Source organism: Cyprinodon tularosa, unplaced genomic scaffold (genome assembly GCF_016077235.1).
Source record: "Cyprinodon tularosa strain WSP-4 unplaced genomic scaffold, ASM1607723v1 ctg230, whole genome shotgun sequence".
Classification (NCBI taxonomy): domain Eukaryota; kingdom Metazoa; phylum Chordata; class Actinopteri; order Cyprinodontiformes; family Cyprinodontidae; genus Cyprinodon; species Cyprinodon tularosa.
Window position 1 is genome coordinate 438,870 of NW_024038862.1, and position 23,731 is coordinate 462,600.

The window sequence follows — 23,731 nt, forward strand, 5'->3', positions numbered from 1 at the left end:
AAATATTGTAACATCCTAACGTAAAAGACTGTGCCAGCTCCATAACATTGATGACTGAGACTCCACTTTTATTCCTGAGCAGAAACATTTCCAAAATAGCCTAATTTGTCCTTCCTCTAAGCAAAGTCAAAGAGTTGAACTTCTCTTAGTAAAACAACAGGTGGGAAAGCTCACAGCTCCTTCTCTATGAGGAGAAAAACTCTGATTACTGTGAGTCTTTGCATCTTCATAAAAGAGGCTTTATACTGTAACTGTGGTATGACAAAAATGTTCCATATTTAATCCCTACATTTTATAGGTTGTTCTATCTTTCTACTGATATTTAGTTCATGCCTTGAAAAGCCATTTCTCTGCAGAAAGGAAAAAAACACACCATGCTTATATTGCAGCAGAACCCTTTGGAAGCTAAAGTAAACAGCAGATGAATGTACGTAAAAAGTTGTCTCAAAGACTATCTACTCTCAGGTGAGTAAACCTAACAGCCAATCAATATACATCCACTGTTCTGTGCTCCACATACAAGTCTTTATCTCTGCTCGTCTTCTCTCATACACACACAATTGTTCTCTCTTTCCACTCTGGGACAACATGACACATATCAGCACAGCAGGGATAATCCATATGCTGACTAAATGTCAGTGTCTCAAGTCCGTACGGCGTGGTGTTAAAAGGGAGAAAAAAAGCATTGGAAGCTACCTAGAGGGATCAAACCTCATTGGGCTCTCAGATCTACAAGCAAAGAAAATAAGCTGCTTTGACCCAAGGAGCTTTATGTTGTCAGAGAATGAACCATCAAAAACAGAAGATGAAAAACACGCTTTTTTGAGAAATGAAGTTTGTAAAAGTTATTAGAACGAGAATGAGTAACCAGTTTTTGTGTTAGTTTGTTCCTCCTTTATAGAAATACAGAGAAAATACTGCAAGTATTCACAATGCTTTCAAATATCAGGCACTCATTGTCCTTTATTTACAGTATTAAAGGGGCAAAGGGAGCTGTTTTCAGCACATGAAGTGAACCCTGTTAGTAGATGAAAAAAATAATTATATTACCTCAGAAACGAAATGAGCATCCAAGAAAATTAAAAGTCAAATAGCTATGATTTTCACTTAGTGACAAGTGGGCAAATAAGGATTTGGCAATAGAGGGGCCAGAGTGCTATTTACATAGCCTAAACCTGGAAGGAGAAACGAAAGAAATCAATGTGGATACAAAGATTATAATGGCTTAGAAATGTGTTACCATATGACGCAAACACTTTAGATCCCATCTCATCAGGTCTTAGAACAGTTCAGGCATCAACCACCTAAATTTTTTATTTTATGTTTTTTAACCTTCCTCTGCTTATAATGTGGTAGTCCTTTTTACTGAGGCTAATTTCAAGAATATCTGTTGAATTTCTCATCAAAATATCTGGGTAAAGCCTTACAATTTATTCTCTGCCATTTTCATATCTCGGAACAAAACAGTTTAGATAATTGAAAAGTAGTTCAAACAAAACTATTTACTTTCATGTTCCTAAACTAATATGTCAGCGGCAAAGGTTTGAGGTTAGACACTGGCTATCATTATATTGATTACATAAGGCTTGAGCAGAGCTAACTGTAAACTTTAACACAGGGTACAGTTGCTTTATTTTTTTCCCCCACCTTTAATTGTCATTACACTGTCACAAGTAGAGAGCAACGAAATTAACTCTGTGCATTTAAACCATCCCCTTGGGGAGCAGTGGGCTGCTACAGGGAACAGTGTGGGCTTAAGGGTCTTTGCTCAGATACCCAGAGTGACAGTCTGTGGGAGTGGGGCTGGAACTCACAACCTCAGTATTCCAAGCTCTATGCCCTAATCCCCAAATATTTTTGATCAATTCTGCCTTAACTCTGTTTTGCACCAAGATTTTCAAAACCTACAGTGTTCCTAATAAATCAAAATTTTCATTTTTAGGGAGGTTTAGCTCTTTTCTTAATGCTCTAATAGCTTATCAGCACAATGAACATGATAATATGTTATTTGTAACAGCTCTATTTTGTTTTGTAAGAGTTATTTGAGAATACTTTTATGCCATTTTATTAGGCAAATAAATTATTTGGATAATTTCAGATAACAGGGCAATAGTAACACCTCACAATGCTCCTTATTCATGCAGTGTTTGTCCTAAAGAGTTGGAGTATTTGGGTATAAGACATTATGCCAAAACTGGCATCAACAACATTGTTTAAACTCCATAACTTATTAGAATACAACTACCAATCCAAAAATAAAATAGTACAAGCTGATATTCGAAGCAGAGTAGTGGATTTCTAACAGTTACTCTGTGGCTTATTTAGGGATAGGATGTGAGAGAAGAGGACTTTTAGCTAATTGCAGGAAGGTTGAATATATAACATTTAAGTTGGCCTATTTTTTATTATTTTTTATATCAACCTCTAACAGAAAATTCTGGATTTAAAAATATTGTCAGTCTATGGAGAAGTTAAAGTTAATATTAAGACTTTCTTCTATAGAATTTTTGGTAGAGAGCGTTTAGTAATGCCAACCCATCCACCATTGCTAGTTGGACTAATCACTATTTTAAGATTAAGGTTCACTTTATGGCGTCTGTTGGTACCTCTAGGAAATTGGTTTTCTAGTTTAAGTGTTAACTCCCTAACCATGTATTTTATATTATTAGCAAAACCCTGTTTCACATGTGCTCTTTCTTCATTCAGAGGTATTATGCAACCTCTGCTCTAGTGTTGATTGTGCCTCAAGGCAGAAAGGCTAGAGAGAAATAATATGAATTTTGTTTTTAAAACCTCTCACATTGTTGATTTTAAAGAGAATTAAACACCTGCCAAAACAAATGATGGTAGGTCAAGATAAATACTAGCCATACAATCCAGATTGATGTATTGCCAACAAAGCATACGAAGACATTGCTTATTTTTAACAATCACCCCCATCCTTACTGTCAGTGCTCTAAAAGTTAAAAGGATTTCAAAACACAGTTTTGAACCTGTTGACACATTTGAATGCAGTCATAATTTACAGCAGCCAAGTTTATCCTGTACTTTACATAAAGTTGAGAAGTTCTTAAGGCCACAGCTTATCTCCTTAAGCTTATATATGAATAAAACCACAATAGCCATGGAGTTTGTTGTAGTCATGGACATACAATCAGATATTTCCATTGAGGCAGAATTCAGAGCATTAAAAGGCTATAAAAGCTTTCACCACATCTCTGCTGACATTATGTCAACCTCTGTCATGGTGCAGAGATAGCCTTCATTCCTCTGCACATCAGGGGGCAAAGCTGCAGAGACAGCTGACTGCTGCTAGAGGAACCGTTCTAGCATCTCCAAGGACTGATCTTTTATGTAAAAAATAAAATATAAATAGCACACACACACACACACTATATATATATATATATATATATATATCCACACTATACGCCAGTTCAGTGAGGTCCACTTCCAGCTTTTGTCTAGCCACAGTACTATAATTAAAATTGTTATCTTGAACTGTCAGAGCCGGTGGGGGGTATGAATCTCTATGTAAACTGTAGACAAAAGTCAAAATAATATATCAATTCAAAGTATTTGTGATTTTTACAGCATTAAGTTTGCATAAAATGTTTGTGATACCTCAACAAAAGCACTAATATAGACTGTGCCACTATTGAACACAATCTAATTCATTGATTAGAATGGTGACAAGAAACTCCGACAATTGCCCTTGGGAGAAAATGTGGTTATAAAAAAAAAAAAAACGTAAAAAAACAAAAAACAAATCTGAACTGGCAGCTGGTTTCCTTTTGTGTTATTTAAACTGCTTATCAATTAGCTTTTCTCCTTCACTTTTTCAAATACAAATTGTATAATTGATCTATCTATCAATCTATCCATCTTCTCCCTCTTATTCCGTCAGAGTTGCCGTTGGGACGGGCACCCACCTCCTACAGCGTATGGGTGAGAGGATGTGGTACATCCTGGACTGGTCACCATGCACACACACACACCTAAAAACAATTTTGAGATGTCAATTAACCTAACAGTCTTGTTAGCTTTACTGGCTGATTGTTCAACCAAACAAACCAATTCCAGTCTGGATGTTCTGGAACAATCAACAATGTTTCCATCCATCTCCATTATAGAATGTTGAGCTAATCCCAAAAGTTTTCCCCTTCTCAAGTCACCACAAGGATATTGGTTTTTGCTAGCAATAAAACAGAGTTCTGCACTGGCACTACTAAATTTAGGATATTTGTATAAAAAAATAAGCCTATTTTATTCCTAATGAAAAAAATCAATATTGTATAATCAAGACTGTTAATGGGCTAAAGGTGATTTCAGGGTTTTATTAAAGACAAGAAAAGGCTTGAACAAAGTTCACCTATAAAAACCATGCAATGTACTCATAAATATTTTTTTTTCAGAAATCAGTATTACTAAACTGCATAGCAACATTCCAGTATCCAATATTGTCTCTAGCAGTGGCGAAAAAGTTCAAAAATCAGAATGAAACAAAATGAAAAAAAAATGAAAAATTTGGATTAACTTCACGATGTGTTCAGTTTAAAATGGACGAGATAAATATCTTTAAAATGTTTCACAGAGGTACCTTATTTGAATATTTCTTGCAATAATGCTAGCGTTAGGTTGAACCATTACTTTTTGTTTATGGCAATTAGATGGAATTTTATAATCCCTCTGTTATCGGTCTTACTAAATGCCCACACAGTCTATCATGGTTCCCACCCTTTCCTTCACATTTCTTTAGTAATATCCTGTAAGAACCGTCTGACCCTGAAACTGCTTAGGTCTTCTTAGCTTCTTTGGGAAAAAGATGCATCCTTAGATATCCTTATTTTCTTTGTTTAAGGACACTGCCACAGCTTATATTTTACCATGAAAAAAGCATATTCATTAAGATGTGCAATTAAAATATCACCCTTCACATGAAGTCCAGAAACGTACATTTTGTCTTTGTAGAATAGAGCAACACTAGTTACTGGTAGGCATGTTGTTTTCTACTTCCTATGTGACTTGTGGTAACCTTTAGTTTACAAATGCTTTCTTTCAACAATGTATTTTTTACAGTTCACTACACCATAAATGACAGATCTGAGCAACACACAACCTTGTATTCAGACTTGCCACTGATCTCAGGGCCACTCTGAAAAATTTTCTTATCTTCATATCATTGTGGATTTGCAGTTTTCCCAATTTACATTTTCTGATGATTAACTAAACAGTGCTCAAAGAGCACTGTTCAACCTCTAAGTATTTTACTTTTGGATTGCATTGGATTATAGTATTTGGTGGTTGTTCAATTACAAAATGGAAAATAAGTTAGAATTTGTTCAGATACTTTTACAAGGTACCGTACATGTACTTCTATTTTACCTGCATTTTCTTAATGTTTTTATTTAACTCTTAAGTGTATTAAAAGTCACGTCCTGCTAACTGCTGCCTGTGGCTGACTTCAAAGTCTCCTTGATTGTCCCTTTATTTGTACTACAGCTTTTTTATACTTGTTTGAATTGATTATACTAAAATTTTTTTTTCGAACCATGTTATTATTTTTTTTTTTTACTTGCAAGGAGTATTCCAATCATTAATTTTTCTACGTTTTTTTAGAGTGTCAGCTCATATGAGGTTGTGTTAATCAAAATAAACTTGTGCACATTCCCCACATAGACTAAAGTGTGTTTCTGTGAGAGTAAGAGTAATGTGTATAAAACACCAGTATACGGCTGGCGGCTGTAATTGAGCTCACTAATTACTTCCTGAGCTGAGAGAGTTGTCAGAGAGAGGAGGAGCTGCCACAGATGGTGAGAGACCCACACTGACGCCAGGATATCCAGCCTCTTCATCACTGGATTTGAGGATGTGTGTTTGTGCGACACTCAGAAATTGAGAGAATGAGTCAAAGTGTGCAACCGAGATTGAGTGCTCAAATTATACATTAGGACCACCAAACCATTGGTGCAGCACAAGGATGTTTGGAACTTGAAAGCTAGGAAGTGGTTATCAAATAAATTACTATTATCTGTCAAATCAAAAGGAGTCTCAATTCTCAATTGACGCTGCTATGACCCAGTTTAACATAAACCATTAAACACCTCAAAAGCATATTTTACTCCTGTGCAAAAACACTCCTACCTAACTTTTCAGCCTTCTTTTTGTTTAACATAATTCTGGCAGGAACACTCACCACTGTGAAGGTCCATCGGTACCGCTGACCTCCAACAGGTCATAGTCATCCTCCAAATGAAAGTCAGAGAAAACCAAGGCAATGGTATCTCCAGGCTCGGCAAGTACAGTCCAGGTGCAGTCAGCGTTGTTGTTATACTCAGTTGGATAGTTGGGGGTGGTGATTACCCCACTCTGTCCCCGCAATGTCCCTCCACATCCATCATCGGCTGTAAAGAAAAGACAGTTAGGGGAGTCTAACAGTTAGGGAAGTCTCAAATTAATATCATGGTGAAGTAATGATAATTCAAAACATAAATCTCAGAGATAACTGCTGATGTTCTGAAAATGAATACAAGTTGGGAAAGTAGAAAGGTTAATAAGCAAAAGTTGTAACTTTAATGTGGCTAACGTTTTATCTTCATTTAGGAGGTTAAGATGTTTAAATCCACAAGTCATTAAAGACAGAGACATACAGTCTTAAAACAAGATTAAATTTAAGTAATTGTATTTTTCTGCTACATAAAGTAGCATTTCTGTTAACTTTACATCTCCCTTCAAGACATTTTTAGGAACCACCAGTCAGAGAATTACAAAAGGAAAATGAGTTTTTATCAGATTTCCATGTCAACACTAACTTAATAACTACAGGTATTACCAGCAGGTTTAGAATGATAAGGTATGTCGGTGGCATGAGTGCCAGCAGGTACCAATAAGTGCCTTTAAAAACAAATGTTAAATGTATAAATATTAAGTTTTACATCCCCTAATGCTTTGGCAGCAGGGGGACCTAAAAATTCTTTCTCAGTCAGTGTTTTCTATACCAGAATGCACTCCAAACATCCCTTGCATCCAACTGTGAACTGGATGATGGGTGGTAGTCTTTACCATTTTTACCACCACTTCAGGCTTTTATTTGAGAGGCACTCCACACCATTGATATTTGTCCAATCTAATTCAGAAGTGTACAACGGAGGTTTGTCAATTCAACCAAACTTATTTTTTAAATCGTTTTTGCTAATTGATTTATTTTTTTAATAGTGTCCAATCTGGCAATGCGGCAATAAGTATCATTGTCTTAATGACAGAAAGAGCCCAAAAGATTTTACTCTCACAAGTGGAGCATTATCGCTTTTGCCATAGTGCTCTGCTTAATTTGTATATGTAAAAAGTTTTATTATGATTTAATAATTCATGTTATGTGGACACTACATTGAAAAAGTAGAAGAGGAGAGAGAAATGAGAACAAAAAAGGGAGAAAAACTGAAAGAAAGAGGAGACAGAAGAGAGAGATTGACAAAACTTCAATCTGCTTCATCACCTGCAAAGAGAGATGTAAAAAGAACTGCACAACCAACTGATATAGAACTACGGATACTATATAGCAACACCTTGATATCATCACTGAAGTATATACAGTATTAATCAATGAGAAATGTATAAAGTGGTAGCTGAAGATTTATAGTCAAAATGTTTATATTCTAAAAGCCCCTGATGGCTGTTTGTAGAGATGTTTAAAAAATTTTATTCAGTTGATTATCTGTGTTGTTGTCAATAAAGTTTTGTCACGCACCAAAAAAAGGCTCTTACTTGTTTTGCTGAAAACCTTAATCTAAGGTCAGTCACTAAAGGCTGTCACTACCTAAACCTGATACAATACCTTCAATAAGTCTTCTAAGAGATTACCTTAATCCTAACTTTGGTGGATAAGGTACCTAAACAGAAGGGTCAGTGGATTTAATACAGCTCTGTTCAATTCCTGCTGGTTCCTTCTTTGATTTCGTGACTGGCTTTCTGTGTGTTCTTCTGACATTGATTTTAGCAATAGCATCGAGATCCACAAAAAGCAGCAGAAAACTGAATTCTTCATTGAATATCATATAGAGAAGTATGTTAACTGAAACCGCCACTACTACTGTAAATTCAGTTAGAAATTTCAACAAAAAAGAGTATAAATAAGTTGTCATATCAGTGTCTTACTTGCAGCCTGTAACTAATTATCTTACCTGTAACTAGCTCTGGGTAAGCTATGGGACAAATCCCCACCCATTCCTCGGGCCCATTTGTTAAGCTTTTGGTCCCCTAAGCATCAGGTTATCTTGGCTCTTTTTCATATATTTTACAGCCTTTCATTGCTTACCATATTTAGAGAAAGTTTGTAAAAACTCAACGAAGGACCTTTAAGGTCACAATCTGTTGAATTATGACAATATATTCTCTCTATCCTATAATCCCACAACAGTCTGGTACAACCCAAACAGCAATTCTTTATTCAGTACAATAAAATACTGTAGTGAATTACAGAATATTTTTCTATTGTGTTTTTGGAGGCTCTTGGAGTTAAGACAGCTTTTGCAGGAAAAGAAGGACCAATACCAATATGGAAATCCTTTGCTTGATAACTTATATTACAGGTAGAAGGTCTGAGGCTTAACACAGTGTTGTATCTAAAAAAAGGGGGGACGTGATATGTGACCTTATTGGTACCTTTCAACATTTTACAGGTTTTTTCATTCAATAGGAGTATGTCTGTCAATAGGATAGATTATAGTGGCCAAGCATTTTAGAGGGTGTGATGTTATAAAGTGGAGACAAGGACCTCAAAAGCCTGTCCATCATTCTGGCAACCTGTCACAGTGGCAGACCCCCAAAGGGAGGGTGAGAGTGAGTATGGGCGAGCGGAAACCTGAGGGTGTGATTTTCAACGGGAGGGCAATCACCACAGAGGGGAGAGAACTGGGGATGAAGAGGATGACAGGTGACATGTGAGGACAGGCAAGGAAAAAAAAAAAGGGAGAGAGGTGGACAATAAATAAAGAGAAAGATGGCATGAGGGATGACAGGTGATTGTTGCAGTGGGAGAGACAGGTAGAAGAAAGCAGACAGAAAAACGCATAAGGAAATACATTGACATTCTACACAAGAATGCTTCTTCACACTTGAAAGGATCTCTTGACTTTCAACTCTTCCCCTTGCCTTGACTCTTCAGCACCCTCAGCTCTCTCTGGCTGTGATTGGCCACCGTGTGCAAGTTGGACAAAAAATATTTAGAGGTACCCATTAAGGCAAAATTTATAATATCAGAATAAAATTACCCCTTTTTTAAGTAAATAAATGTTCATTTTAAAAGGCTAATCATGACTGAAACATATAATACATATATTATGGTTGCTCCTTTTTTCCTTTGATTTAAGGTACTTCTTTCTGCATGTGAGCACCATTGTAAATTAGATATTGCAGGAAAGAAGAAAGTAACATACAAGTAAAAAAAAAAGATAATTTATTTTAGGCACTGAATGAAATGGTTGCTGATATAGTCAGTTAACCTGTAAATCAGGACGAAAGAGAGCTAGATTTAAAAATATAAATACTATTTTAAAAAGTATAACTGGATGACAGTGGTGACATCGGATAACATGACCATCACAGTTTTATAAGGATTCTCAAGGAGGTAAAGAAGAACAACATTCCAGATGGTAGTTCTGGTTGATAAAATGCCGAAGATCCAAGGAAGACCTCACTATGGAACAAATATTTTTAAAGGATCAGTAGTTTAACAGATTTGAGGTGATGTGCTACAAACCCTTTATTTTTAGGTGAATCCAATGTGTATTTGGTGCCAGAATCACTATTTGCCATCAAATGGCAGTGATGCTGCCTTCGGCACCTTTGTTTATAGATATTGCAGATCGGCCTGTTTATCCGGTTGAGTCCTGTTTCTCTGACAGAGAAACAGGACTCAAACTGTTTCTCAGAGCTTGTCTGCCTGGCTGTGTGTTTCCTGCCTTTTACAGCTCCTTTTTGTATCTCTGCTTCTGTCTTCTTGAACCCCAGTCAGCCTCGGCAGATGGCCGCTCACAAGGAGCCTGGTTCTGCTGGAGGTTTCTTCCTGTTAAAAGGGAGTATTTCCTCTCCACTGTCCCTACAAGCCTGCTAAGTATGAGGGATTAGATAGAAAACTTTGAATCAATTTGACTGTGTGATCTGGTTGAACTGTAAAGTACCTTGAGATAAACTGTCTTGTGAATTGGTGCTAAATAAATAAACTCAATTGAAGTGAAAATATTTTTTGGATCTCTAAAACTGAAACCGATGTTATTTTGCAGCAGCTTGCCCACCTTTCTTTTTCCTGGTGTTTTTTTTTTTTTTTTCTTTTGATTAGAAGACCTAATCTGATCTAAAGACTCTCTTCTCCTACTCCTCTTCTTCCAGGTTGATCCAGAGCTTATGATTCGAGAGACACTGTACTCACAAGGGGCACAGTGTTATCAACATTGAACTTAGTGTAATCTTTTCTCATTCAGTCGATCACCTGAACATTAACACATAGCTGTTTTTGCACGGTACAGCTAAAACTTTAGCTGGGAGTTATCTTCATAATTTTACCTGCAAGCTGAATTTTCTCAGTGTTTGAGTGGTACCAAGAATACAACATTCAATTTTGTACAGCTCATCTGTTTCATCTGCTCCAGACCAACCCAAAACTGACCAATCATGTAGTAGTATTACAGTAATAGCCATTAAAAATGTCCCTACTTTCCTTGATGGGCCCTTGGCTGGTCCCCGACAATTCCTTTTTAAACATCAATCATTGGACTAATTCATTCTTTCTGTCATGTTTTGTGTACATTAAGAACTAAAGAGAAATGTAATCTCCTGGTCAGACCCTGTAATTCAGTGAAAGGGTGGAGTCAGAATAAAAAAAAAAATGCACGCCCAGGAGTAGGAGGGGGTCACTTCAATGGCTGTAAGTTGGAGGGGATTCTGCTGGAAGTTGCAGGGAAGTGGGCAGCCATTCTGCTGGCGCTTGATTGGGAAGGGCCATTCTGAATGGCTGCTACTGTATCGTTTTATGTGGATGACATAGCTATGACACAAAAACACTGCTGAACTAAAATCTCCATGACAACGCAATATGGCATAGGTGTAGCTGCTGCTTCTATTACATCTGTTTTGTCAGAACCTAAGATTTCATCTTTGAAAGCGGGATAGCAAGAGCCGTGGTTTCTCATGGCATCTGCTGATATTTTCATATGATACCTTGATGGTTAAAACTTTGATTACAAAGTAATAAATGAAAGCCATGGCTTTAGTGGGCAGACACTAGATGTCTCTTTGCCCAATCGGCTTGGAAGGTTATGCTGCATTTTGATTCTTTCCCTAAACAGATTTGATGGTAGCAGCCCCAGAATGATGCAAAGGACTAAACCTAAATATTCAACATTATCAGTTTTTTTTTGTATTCTCCATCTGCTATCCTCTTGTACTGGTCTTTCAGAAGGAAAGGGGTAGCTAACATCTCTACTGAACCCACATGTCTCAGACACGAACCTGAGATAAACCTTTAAGTCAGCATCAATGGTTTTTGCAAAAACAGCTACTACAGAACCTTTTTTTCCTACACCATCAATCAATTGAACATAATAAACAGTCTACAGCCTAAAATGTATCTGTATCTAATGTGAGTACGATGTGAGCACTTCTAACAAATGTTAATTTTCTTGCATGTGCGCAAAAACATGGCCTAAAAAGCCTATTCATAATCTTTAGCAGTTTTTGGCTGATATGTTCACACGGTTGCTTGTTTTTTTTGTCTCTCAAATCTAAAGTCTTTAAAAGTGTAAGTCCAAGTCAGGTTTTTGAGAGATAAAGCTAAGTTCTATAAAGGACTAGTCTGTATGTCAGAGCCAAGTCAATTTAAACATTGTTTAAGCATATGATCTTCCCTATTGCTCTAAGTTAGGAATCCAAAGCTGTACAGTTTGCTCTAGTTTTTTTGTTTTCCTTGTTTGAATTTGTATTAATAATTTTCTCCTCCACTCACATAATTGGAATATTTCAATCATTGGTTCCTACTTGTTTGGTTGATTGTTTGCAGCTTTATCTGTTCCCTATTGAACCTTATAACATGTATTCATTGGTTCTTTTGTGTTTTGCTCTTTTCTTCCCGGTTTGCTTTTTATACTTCCCTGTTTGATTATTAATATTAGAATAAACAAACTCCCCCTGCTGCATGCGTCCTGACATCTGTTTGCATTCCTGACCAGAAACAAAACCCGTGAAGGTTGGGTTACAAGTCTTTATGACAAACGTCTAGTATGAGTCTGAATCTTTCCATTTATGTCATTTAATGCCCTACGAGTCCAAGTCTCAAACTGGAGTTTCTATCTCTCTGTTTTGATTCTACCCTGGTTATTTGGCTTCATATTTGCCTTTTAAATTGTTGATAGTTAAAGCATTTCAGGGCTTATAATAGATTATTTATGCACTCAGACTTTAAAGTAGTGACCATGCCAAAATGTCCTCTCTGCTAAAAAAACTAAAGTGAGAGCTTTACACCTCCACATATGGGCAGGCACCATAATTGAAGTGACATTAACAATACACTTGCGCGTTATGAAAGTGCACTCAGGTGTACAAGTTGACTTTTATGTGGCCACAAAGGGACCTCAATTAATCACAGCAAAATTGCTGGTTCCTAAAAGTTGTTGGCGTGTAATTTCAGCTAAAAAGGTGGCCTAATCACATCACTAAGTGTTTGAGAATTTCTCTTTTAAAGGTGGAGACATTTTGGGCATAATCGGGAATGGGCAGCAAAACTAGTAGCTATGTTATTTTATTAAAATAAAAATCACTTTTTTTACCTCACTTTTCCACACTAGTGTTCAATGTCAACATTCCATGCTATATTATATATATATATATATATATATATATATATATATATATATATATATATATATATATATATATATATATATATACACTCACCGGCCACTTTATTAGGTACCCCATGCTAGTAACGGGTTGGACCCCCTTTTGCCTTCAGAACTGCCTCAATTCTTCGTGGCATTGATCAACAAGGTGCTGGAAGCATTCCTCAGGGAGTTTGGTCCATATTGACATGATGGCATCACACAGTTGCCGCAGATTTGTCGGCTGCACATCCATGATGCGAATCTCCCGTTCCACCACATCCCAAAGATGCTCTATTGGATTGAGATCTGGTGACTGTGGAGGCCATTTGAGTAAAGTGAACTCATTGTCATGTTCAAGAAACCAGTCTGAGATGATTCCAGCTTTATGACATGGCGCATTATCCTGCTGAAAGTAGCCATCAGAAGTTGGGTACATTGTGGTCATAAAGGGATGGACATGGTCAGCAACAATACTCAGGTAGGCTGTGGCATTGCAACGATGCTCAATTGGTACCAAGGGGCCCAAAGAGTGCCAAGAAAATATTCCCCACACCATGACACCACCACCACCAGCCTGAACCGTTGATACAAGGCAGGATGGATCCATGCTTTCATGTTGTAGACGCCAAATTCTGACCCTACCATCCGAATGTGGCAGCAGAAATCGAGACTCATCAGACCAGGCAACGTTTTTCCAATCTTCTATTGTCCAATTTCGATGAGCTTGTGCAAATTGTAGCCTCAGTTTCCTGTTCTTAGCTGAAAGGAGTGGCACCCGGTGTGGTCTTCTGCTGCTGTAGCCCATCTGCCTCAAAGTTCGACGTACTGTGCGTTCAGAGATGCTCTTCTGCCCACCTTGGTTGTAACGGGTGCTTATTTGAGTCACTGATGCCCTTCTATCAGCTCGAACCAGTCTGGCCATTCTCCTCTGACCTCTGGCATCAACAAGGCATTTCCGCCCACAGAACTGCCGCTCACTGGATGTTTTTTTCTTTTTCGGACCATTCTCTGTAAACCCTAGAGATGGTTGTGCGTGAAAATCCCAGTAGATCAGCAGTTTCTGAAATACTCAGACCAGCCCTTCTGGCACCAACAATCATGCCACGTTCAAGTCACTCAAATCACCTTTCTTCCCCATACTGATGCCCGGTTTGAACTGCAGGAGATTGTCTTGACCATGTCTACATGCCTAAATGCACTGAGTTGCCGCCATGTGATTGGCTGCTTAGAAATTAAGTGTTAACGAGCAGTTGGACAGGTGTACCTAATAAAGTGGCCGGTGAGTGTATATATATATATATATATATATATATATATATATATATATATATATATATATAGTTATATATAATATATGTATCTGTCAGGTTTAAATATGGGATCTGTATCTATATCTATATATATCCTCAACATGTAAAGAAGACAAATTAAAAAAGATGGATTAATAAATGAGTGGTTCTATTTTTTTTCTGAAAACATGATAAAAAATAAATGTAAAAAAAAACAGTTTGAAAAAGCAAATATTATTCCCACATAGCCACTCCTGAAAGTCATATAAATCACATTCTAGGATCTTCCCGATGGTGTGAAAACTCTTATACAAACACTCTTTTTTCAAACTAAGTAAAAAAAAAAAAAAACAGTTGCAAAGAAAATTTTACAAAAACACCAACAATAGTTCCTTTTGAATGTATTGTAGAGTCGTGTGCATAGGGCTGCGTGTGATGGCTGGATAGAGACCGTTCTGGCACATGGTGCCCAGCCATGTGTGCTCCTTTGTGGGCTTCCTGACTCCCGGCCTTCCTACAGATGGTATAGTGTCTCAGTGGTCTACTCAGCAGGCACACCGACACAAACCATTGGCCACATGAAATAAAGGGAACTCACACATGCACGCTTACACACAAGACCTGCATGAACACGCAACCTAACGTGTTCAAAAAATGTGCATCTGTTACAGTACTTTAAATTTATTCCAGTGCAGAGATGAATTATGTAAAATTCTAAGCGTGTTGTTTTATTTACTCTTAAAATGGAATCACGTTGGGTCAGACACCACACACTGGCAGGTGCTGCTGCCGCAGGGTTGCTTGCTAACTCTGAGCGAAGGACAACTGGCACAAACACCTGACTGGGAGCAAACACATGGGGTCCTGCCATCCCAAATAAGATATCAGTATGAACACAGCAAAGAATGTAAATACACATTCATGTGTGTGGGGAAGGGAATTAATTTCCTTAGCTGGAGAATAACAAAAAGAGCTGGACTGAGTTTGTGTTAATTAGACCTAATGTTTATGGCTTGTAGAGTTAAGAGATAAACAGCAAATACGTTAGTTGCAATTACAAAAGTAGGGCTAAGGACTTGTGTATTATCTTTATAGGCATATAGACACATTATGGTTGTAGGTCTATAGGCATGCCACCTACCTCTGCAGTAGGGAAGGGGGAAATCCCAGGCAGCAGTCCCAGTGGAAGTGGCAAGGCAGGAGAGTGTGGTGTGACCCTCCAGTACATAGCCCGGGCTGCAGCTGTAGCGGATTTTATCGCCTATGTTGAAAGTGGACCCCTGTTGGTAGCCATTCAGAAGCTGGCCAGGATTACCACAAGTGTAACTGGGCAGTGCTGGAGAGAAAGAAGAAGGAAACAAAGAAGAATAGATTAGCTTTCCTTATTTGTTTATTTATTTATTTTGTTTTATCTAATGAAATTAAATATGAATCAACTAAACAATGAATAATGATAACACCATCTAAATGTCAGATTTGAGACCGATACTTCAAGCTCCATTAGAGCGAGACGATTTAGATGGATATTCCCTACAAAAAAACTAACAAATTAAAGAATGAACAGGCGGTCTGTCAAATTAAATGTTTTTGTCGGTTTGTTTTGTGGATAAAATGTAGGCTACTGCTCAAAACTCTCATTTACATCAGCAGTTAAGGATGTTTACATTACCAGAACTTTATGAACTGGTAAAGTGTCAGCAAAGTTCAAAGAAACTTCTGTCAAGCTTTTGGTTCTTAACGTGTACTACTACTTTACCTGTTAGGCCCAGATGGAAAAAGGAAATAAATCAAGGGTATCTAAAGACTTTTCAGGTGTTAATGCAAACTTCTGGTATCTGTCTGAAGGTACACTCAGACCGAACGCAATGTCCATGATGATTTCAGTGAGCCCTGTGGGGAGTTCCCTCCTCTGCATTTAAGATTCAGTGTTTTCACCCCAGAATGCGTCATTAAATAGGAAGACCCCAGCAATATAAAAAATCTCCCAAAATAGACCGAATGGTTACTTCTAACGGATTCGGTGGTACTTCCTTGAAGAGGTCTGAGCTTTAGGTAAGGGAGAATGACGAACAGTCCTTCTAGGACTAAATTAAAATGCCTTTCTTAGGAGCCACCTAAATCCTCTACAGAGCATTCCTTATTTAATGCCTTGTAAATATTATTTCCTCTATATTCCATTCTAACTGAAATTCCCGGCTGTACTTCTTTAACTTACATCACAACCATAACCAGTCCTTCATTGGTTGCTGTAACAAAATTTCTTAAAACGTTCAGATTTTTCAACTTTGGCGGTCACCGCTTCCCTCCCCCCATGCAGTGTCGCTTCTATTGAGTAGGAGGAGGTCAGAGTGGAGCAGTGACCCGTCTCAAGGTGTATAATTCACCACAGCCCACTTTACCTCCCTTCCCTGCAGAGTTTGCAAATACGGTTCCCCCGCTCTCACTTGGGTCTCTGCTTTTGGTCTGAATAAAGGTTAATAAGTAAATAAATCTCAAGTTAAAACAATACTGCGAATGTAATCATAACAAAGAACAAAAACAAAGAAAACGTTACAATGTCTAAGCATGGTCTGGGCCTGCTGGTAGGCCCTCTAGGCTTAAATTAAGCACTACCTGAAGGTGTAAAAATTTATATTATCTCTGAAGACTGACAAAAACAACACCAGCGTCATTTAAAGTAGTTTAATTAAAGAACAAATGCTGGACTGCTGACAGGGTACATTTTTACCCTATCACATGTTTTTTAGCTTTACTTTACAGTGAATTTTAATTGTTATTTGGAAAAACAAGATATTTTATTAATCAGTTGTTGACCACTAATCGAGATAAATAAATATTATATCACTTTTCTAAATAACTCCATTGAACATCATTAATTTTCTCTTGGCTTTACAACTGGTGTGGGTAAAAACCCATATGTGTTGTTTTTCCCTTTGGCAATGAAAAAAAACAAAAAAACAACAACAAAAAAGAATTCTGTTTGGTAGAAAAGACATGCAGCAACATATGAATTAATAGATACAGTAGCTAAAGGTGTCTGTTCCTGTCATTGAATTTAATAAAAGAAAACCATTCTGTATCAATTCATTACGCAGAGCATGATTTATTTCAAGCATTTCTTTTTGTTTGTAATTTATAAATCTAAATTTATAAAGAGATTTGAAACAACAGGTATGATCAAAGTGCATTACATATTAAAATACAACCAAAACAACAGAGTAAAACACAATGAAAATCAGCACCTCAAGCGGTCTCAAAGGCCAGAAAACAAATGAAGAAACTTAAGAAGTGATCAAACAACATCGAGAGAGAAGAGACATAATTTATGTTTGGAGATTATTCCACTTCTTAGGAGATATAAACAAAAAGGTATGCTTCCTGCAAGCTTGCAACATCTGTTTGGACCTCTGCTCGGACCTCTGAAAGGGAGGGCGTATTTGGATAGAGCAGTTCAGAGGTGTTGAATGAGAGCTTTAAGACTATAATATAAAAAGATTTAAATATATCCTAAAATGTACTGGCACCCAGCAGAGGGAAGCTAATTTTGAGGAAATGTGGTCTTTCTCCGGGGAAGGCAAGCTATAAAAGGTCACTGCCAAATAACCAGGTAATTAGCAGAGTTTTTTTACTAAATAATGTTAAACAAAAATTAATTGGAGGGGAAAAAAGTATGATAAAAAGTGGTTCTGAGGTCAAATGACAGGTAAGAGACATCAGATCTGACAATGCATATGAACTCATGACAGCACCCATTTAAAACAACAGGGAATTTTTTAAATCCTCTATAGTGTTAGCGGTTGATCTTCTCAAAATAAAATTCTACTGATGCTATAATTCATGCTAAAGGTGCTCACTTCAATCATTCAGCCCATATAATGTATAGATTTAGGAAATTCAATCTTTAATCATTAGGTTCGCAAGAATCCAAACTTAAATTTGCAGCACAGTGACATACCATCAGGCACAAACACTGATAGCAATTTAAAGACACTAATAGAACAGTCATGGTTTTAGACAGTGGGAAGTAGCCAGAGTACCTGCAGAGAAACACTAAACAGATGCACAGGAAGAACATGATAACTCCATGCAGAAAAACCTCAGAAACAGAGGACAAACAGCCAATAAAAAATGAATAAAGCAAACTAATTAATAACATGTGTGTACATTTTCAATTATATGAAAACGTGTTGAACCGGATAGATCTCATTCATAGAATGGTGTTTCTTTACATTAGCTACAGGTGTGGTCCTGACTTGAGTTTCACTGAAAGAAATGTATCTGTTGTCTCAATAACCTTAAAGGTATAGGGGAGGATTTTTGCGAATGTTTGAAAACACCCACCCTCTCCACTTAAAAAATGCACATGTACAACCCTGTACCCACTCCTGAGAGGTTACGCTTATTAAACCTGTGCATGAGCATGCACATGCCCATTTCCCCTCGTGCACGCTCTGTTTAAAAGTTGCTGTTTGCATTGCTCATACAAGCTTACTTTCCAAAAGATGATTTGCAAATTTTTTTCCACTATGTCAGACTCACCACCGGTATGAGAAGATGGGGACTAGCACGTAGGACGGCTTTATGTAAACATAGCACCAGAATGATTGACAATCAGGAGGACCACTTATTTTGATGATCCACCTGGAAAAAGTACATCCTCCACTATACCTTTAAAAATCTAAAGAGCGTAGCAGTGCATTGAACCTTATTGTGAAGTTTTTATTCAGTGTCCATCTAGTTTTATTGTTTGTATGGTGATGTTAGTTTATCACTGGCCAGGATACAGTATATGTAATGACATTTACAATATTATGTATTTAAACAAAGGTGTTGTAAAATATTTGTATGTATACCATCTTTCAGAAGCTTACAGAAAATGTATTTAAAGATGCTTTAGCAATGTATAAGTATTTAAACACATATGCAACCAGGTAAATTCTGCTTTTTTTGTAGTACATGTTTCTTTTTAAGACTTTTGCTTGTTTTAGTTGATTGTGCAAGATATGCATCATATTAAAGGAATAAAAAGAAGCATAGCATTGGGTCGATTATTTATTTATTGTACAATGTTAATCCTGCAAGTATTGCTTTAATAACGGTATTTGTGATGTGCTTAGATGTTGGTAAATGTTTTTGCAGTCAAAATAAATCCATATATGCTCATTTTGCTAATATGGTTAATCTATGAGCCACAGCATTCCGGATATTTAGAGGGTGAAAATCACAAAGAAGTCACTAGGGGTGGGAACTCCAGCTGCAAGCTATACCATTAGTGAGTTCATAGCAGGTGTTTTCCATCATCTGTTGAAGTCAGAACACCTGCTCACACACCAAGGATGCCCAAAATTACTCAGCACTGATTTCCCTTTTTAGGGAACCTGGTTAGTACTTGGGTTCTCTCCCTCTAGCCTAATCTGATTTCTCATGATAGAGTAACTTGTCACTTTCAAGCTTCACTGTGCTGTAGCCTTTATTTTGATCTGCCAAGGCTACCTTATTATAGCCTGTATTCCATCACTACCAGATTAGCACATGCACAAGGGTTCTCATTAGCATATTATCTGCTGGGACAAATTCTGGAGTGCTACAACTTCGCTAAAGGGATGCCTTCTAGCACATACTGTAACATGTATCCCTATTTCCCTTGCAATATATATTGTAAAAACTAAAAAAATAATGAATAAACATATGAATATAATTTTTTTAAACAAATCTGAAACATTTCGTTCAGGCCCTTAATAGAGAAAACATTTTCCCTTCTATTAAGTGTTATGCATAGACCAACACCTGGGATAAGGATAATAATAGGGCTGCAACTAACAATTATTTTGCAATTTGATTAATCTGTTGATTATTTTTCTGATTAATTAATTAAAAATCAGAGAGCCACAGGTTCCCTAAAGATTTTTTTTTTCTAAATCAAACAAGGTGAAACAAGGTTTCTGGAAAGGGCATTTTGACAGACAAAAAATATTTTTTTACCTTAATGCAAAATATTTAAATTTTTGGTTACAATTATGAAATAATTATTGCTCTAAATGGATTTCTTAATCAGCTTATTTCATATTTTAGAGTCTCTATACTCCAGTTAACGATTAGTCAATTACTAAATGAATTGACGATTATTTCAGTAATTGATTAATCACGATTAATCTGATTGTTTCAGAGCTAGATAATTAAATTGATTAATCCATAGTTAGAATGCACCATAATAGTTACATCATTTAAACTTTTTTTCTTTTAAATATCCTAAAAATGTAAAATAAACGCCTCTACCTGTAGATCTAGCTTTCATAATTGAGTAGTCATGCTTTAGTTCACGCTCCAAGACTGTCTGCGTTTTCAACAGGTGGATATATATGCAGTAAATGCCTTTAGATCAGCCCCAAAAATTCATACATTTATGAGTCATCACTTGGTTATTAGTGTGGACACTGATTTTGGTCCAAGGCCCAGTCTTTTCATGCTCCATCATCTCTTTGGTTACCAACTCCTCATTTTTGACCCAAACACAGCAACCTTGGTATGCTCTTTATAGCAGGCTCATATTTCACAGCAATGGGGGACATGGCCTGTCCCTGGGGTCTGAATCCTATAAGCAATGCTACTGCTGAAGTGGCAAACGATGCTCTTATCCATCATTGCAGCTCTCCCTACCACACAAGGGCTAGTGGCACAGGCCTATAGATGCACATTGGTGCAAGATCTTTCTAAACACACATTGTAAGACACAGGTGCTGTGCTATCTATCATGTCATCAATCAGTTGCCCCATCATATTTTTTTTCCCCTTTTCCCTCAACCTTATAGCCTTCCATTTATGGTGCTTAAGACAGAGCAGAGTAGAGAGGGAAAGACTATGAACCTTTTCTCCTGTGGGAGGCTTTTTGACCTCCATATCCTTATACTGATTTCCCGGATATTTTTAAGTCTGTGTCAATTTGTCGTTGTCGTGCACACAGAAAAGGTCAAGGTTACAAACTTTTGTGAAAACCTTTTCATTTTTAAAAATAATTTTTAAAACGCTGATGTTGGGAAATAAAGATAGTAAGCATCCAGCCTTTAAGTCATTTTAACAAAATATACTGAAAATCTCTAAGTTTAATATTTAACATTTAAAAAACAACATTTACTCAGACAAATAAAAGCATAATGAGTTCGACAATGCTGCCTTCAGACTTAAAATGGAGTGAATAGTCTTTCATTGTAATAGGATTTTAACGGGCACATTCAAGGTATATAGAAGTCATAGCAACACAAGAAACAATGGGACGGTAGCAGAAAGTGAGCTGTATCCACTTGTAAAGCATAATAACTGATATAAGTAACATGCAATGCAGAAAAAAAAAGCTAATGCTTTACCGCCATATATCAAATTTTAAATATTCCTATTAAGTTATTCTATGATTTTTAATTTCATGAATAAATACATAGAAATATTGTGTGATTCCATCTCCTTGCTGGCTTTGATTGCTGTGGTAGTCTCACTTTATACCCTAGTGAGTCAAAGCAGAGAAAAATATGTGATATAGGAAAGTTTATTATATATATTTCAGTTAATGTGCTTCAAAGTTTACCTCTTTGTACCCTGATACAATAACTAATTTCCCTTTTGACCCCCAGATTCCACAGCCTCGGTCACTGCATCAACCCGCTCACGTATGTCATGAATATATAAGTATTGTTAAGCCTTTCTTATATATTTCCAAAAACTAAGACTGTTTAAATAAATAATTGGATGCAAACTATTGGTACTTCAACATACCAGGAAGCAGATGTCTCATCTCAATCAAAATATAAATTTTACACTGAGAAGCTTAAAAGCTTTAACAAATCTAGCCACAACAACCTCTAAGAGCGCATCTCACTACTTCAGAGGAAACTTCCTATCGCAGTCGGCATGGATGAAGAGATGCTGATGTTGGAAGTAGAGAACAAACCAATTTTGTATGATCTAAGTATCCCTATTACAAAGACCCACAACAAAAAGAACATGTTTGGGCAGAAATGTGTGTGACTGATGTTGATGGTGAGTTTTATGTCATTAAAATAAGTGTTAAATTCCAGAAGTTCTCCTGTGAATTTAATAATAATGCCCAGTTTTTCTTTCCATTTAATGGTTGTTGCTAAATACAATCACTTTACACAAGTAAGCTTCAGCGCCAAAAAATCGACAGGCAAGTCCATTAATATCTACCAAAAAAAAAGAATGAAAATGACCAGGGTGATGGATAAAAAAATAGCAAATGAAAATACTGTAATGAAGATATAAATGAGGTATGCTCAAACATTATTTTTATGATGTGTGATAAGCAGTTTAATTTGAATGATCATAACACACTTTTCTAAAACCAGTCTCAATTCTATGATGAGTTCATTTCTATCCATTGATTACTAGTGGCTTATTCATGCTTTTAATGTTTGTTTGTTTTATAAACAAATCAGCTTGTGGAAGACAACGTCACACTCAGCAAAGAGGTTAACCCCACTTCAACACTAAAATTAATTAAATTAATCTTAACCTAAAACTCCTCGGCAGGAGTTTTTAGGCAGTTAGGGACTCCTTGAGACGATTTCTCTGAGAATCTTTTTAAATAAAGGCCCAGATCTCATAAAAGAGGAAAAGGTGACAAAAAAAGAAAAAATGCCTCATAATTAAAGATGGTAGCATTTTATTTTATGTTGTCTTTGAAAGCTACTTTAATGTGCACTGACTTTACAGTTAGTTAGTTTTATAACTATTTTTCATTTTTTATTATTTAAAAACAAACTATTAAAACAAAATCTATACCAGGAGAGAGTCTGAAAATTTCCTTTTTGTTCCTAATTTATTTACAGAGTTCATTGACTTTTTTGTTTTTGTATGTATTTTCCTTTAGTACATCCGTTTTATGAAACAAACAAACAAAAAAAACATTTAAATCAAACACTTTGATTAGATTTCACATCTCATTAATGAGCTACGGAAGATTTGAACTTGACAAATATGGGTGATTGGTATGTTGGTTCACTATTCATGGGCAAAGTACCTCAAATTGTTGGGGAAAGTTTGTTTTTTAAACAAAAATTCAAAAATAATATTTTATTTTACCAAATTATCATTTACTATATTTGTATTTATTATTACCTTTTTCAGTTTAGCGCTAATTGAATTACTAGTGTGAATTTATTTTCTTTCATGGGAGGGTATGTAAACTTCCAAACACAACTGTATTGTCTATTTAGATTATTTATTGTGTTGCTAATATTATTCTACAACAGTTATACAACAATATTCCAACTTTTCAAGCTAAAAAAGAAAAAAACAACAGGGTTGATTTAAGTATTTATTAAAAGCTCTGGGTTTTATTTAAGTTTAATTATGAACTATGTATGATCGTCATATAGATTCAATACATGATACGTTAAGACAGTTTAAGATTCTTTTCATAGCAAAAAATAAAGCAGAACCTAAAAAAGGAGATGACCATATTCCATCAATCTATTATAATCTCTTTTATTCTGCTCTGCTTCGGTGTCTTTGGAAGTGACATTGCGAGATTGATCCAAAAACACAGGTGCATTAGCTCAG

General features: G+C 36.4%; 1 protein-coding gene across 1 annotated transcript in view; it reads right to left on the reverse strand.

Moving 5' to 3' along the window:
* Positions 1-23,731, reverse strand: part of csmd2 (CUB and Sushi multiple domains 2) — a 375,721-nt gene that overhangs the window by 249,768 nt on the left and 102,222 nt on the right. The window contains exons 4-5 of the mRNA XM_038286837.1: positions 15,303-15,497; positions 6,197-6,404 (exon numbers count right to left, since the gene is read on the reverse strand). Of these exons, the coding sequence (XP_038142765.1) occupies positions 6,197-6,404; positions 15,303-15,497 (403 nt within the window). The remainder of the gene's footprint in view (positions 1-6,196; positions 6,405-15,302; positions 15,498-23,731) is intronic.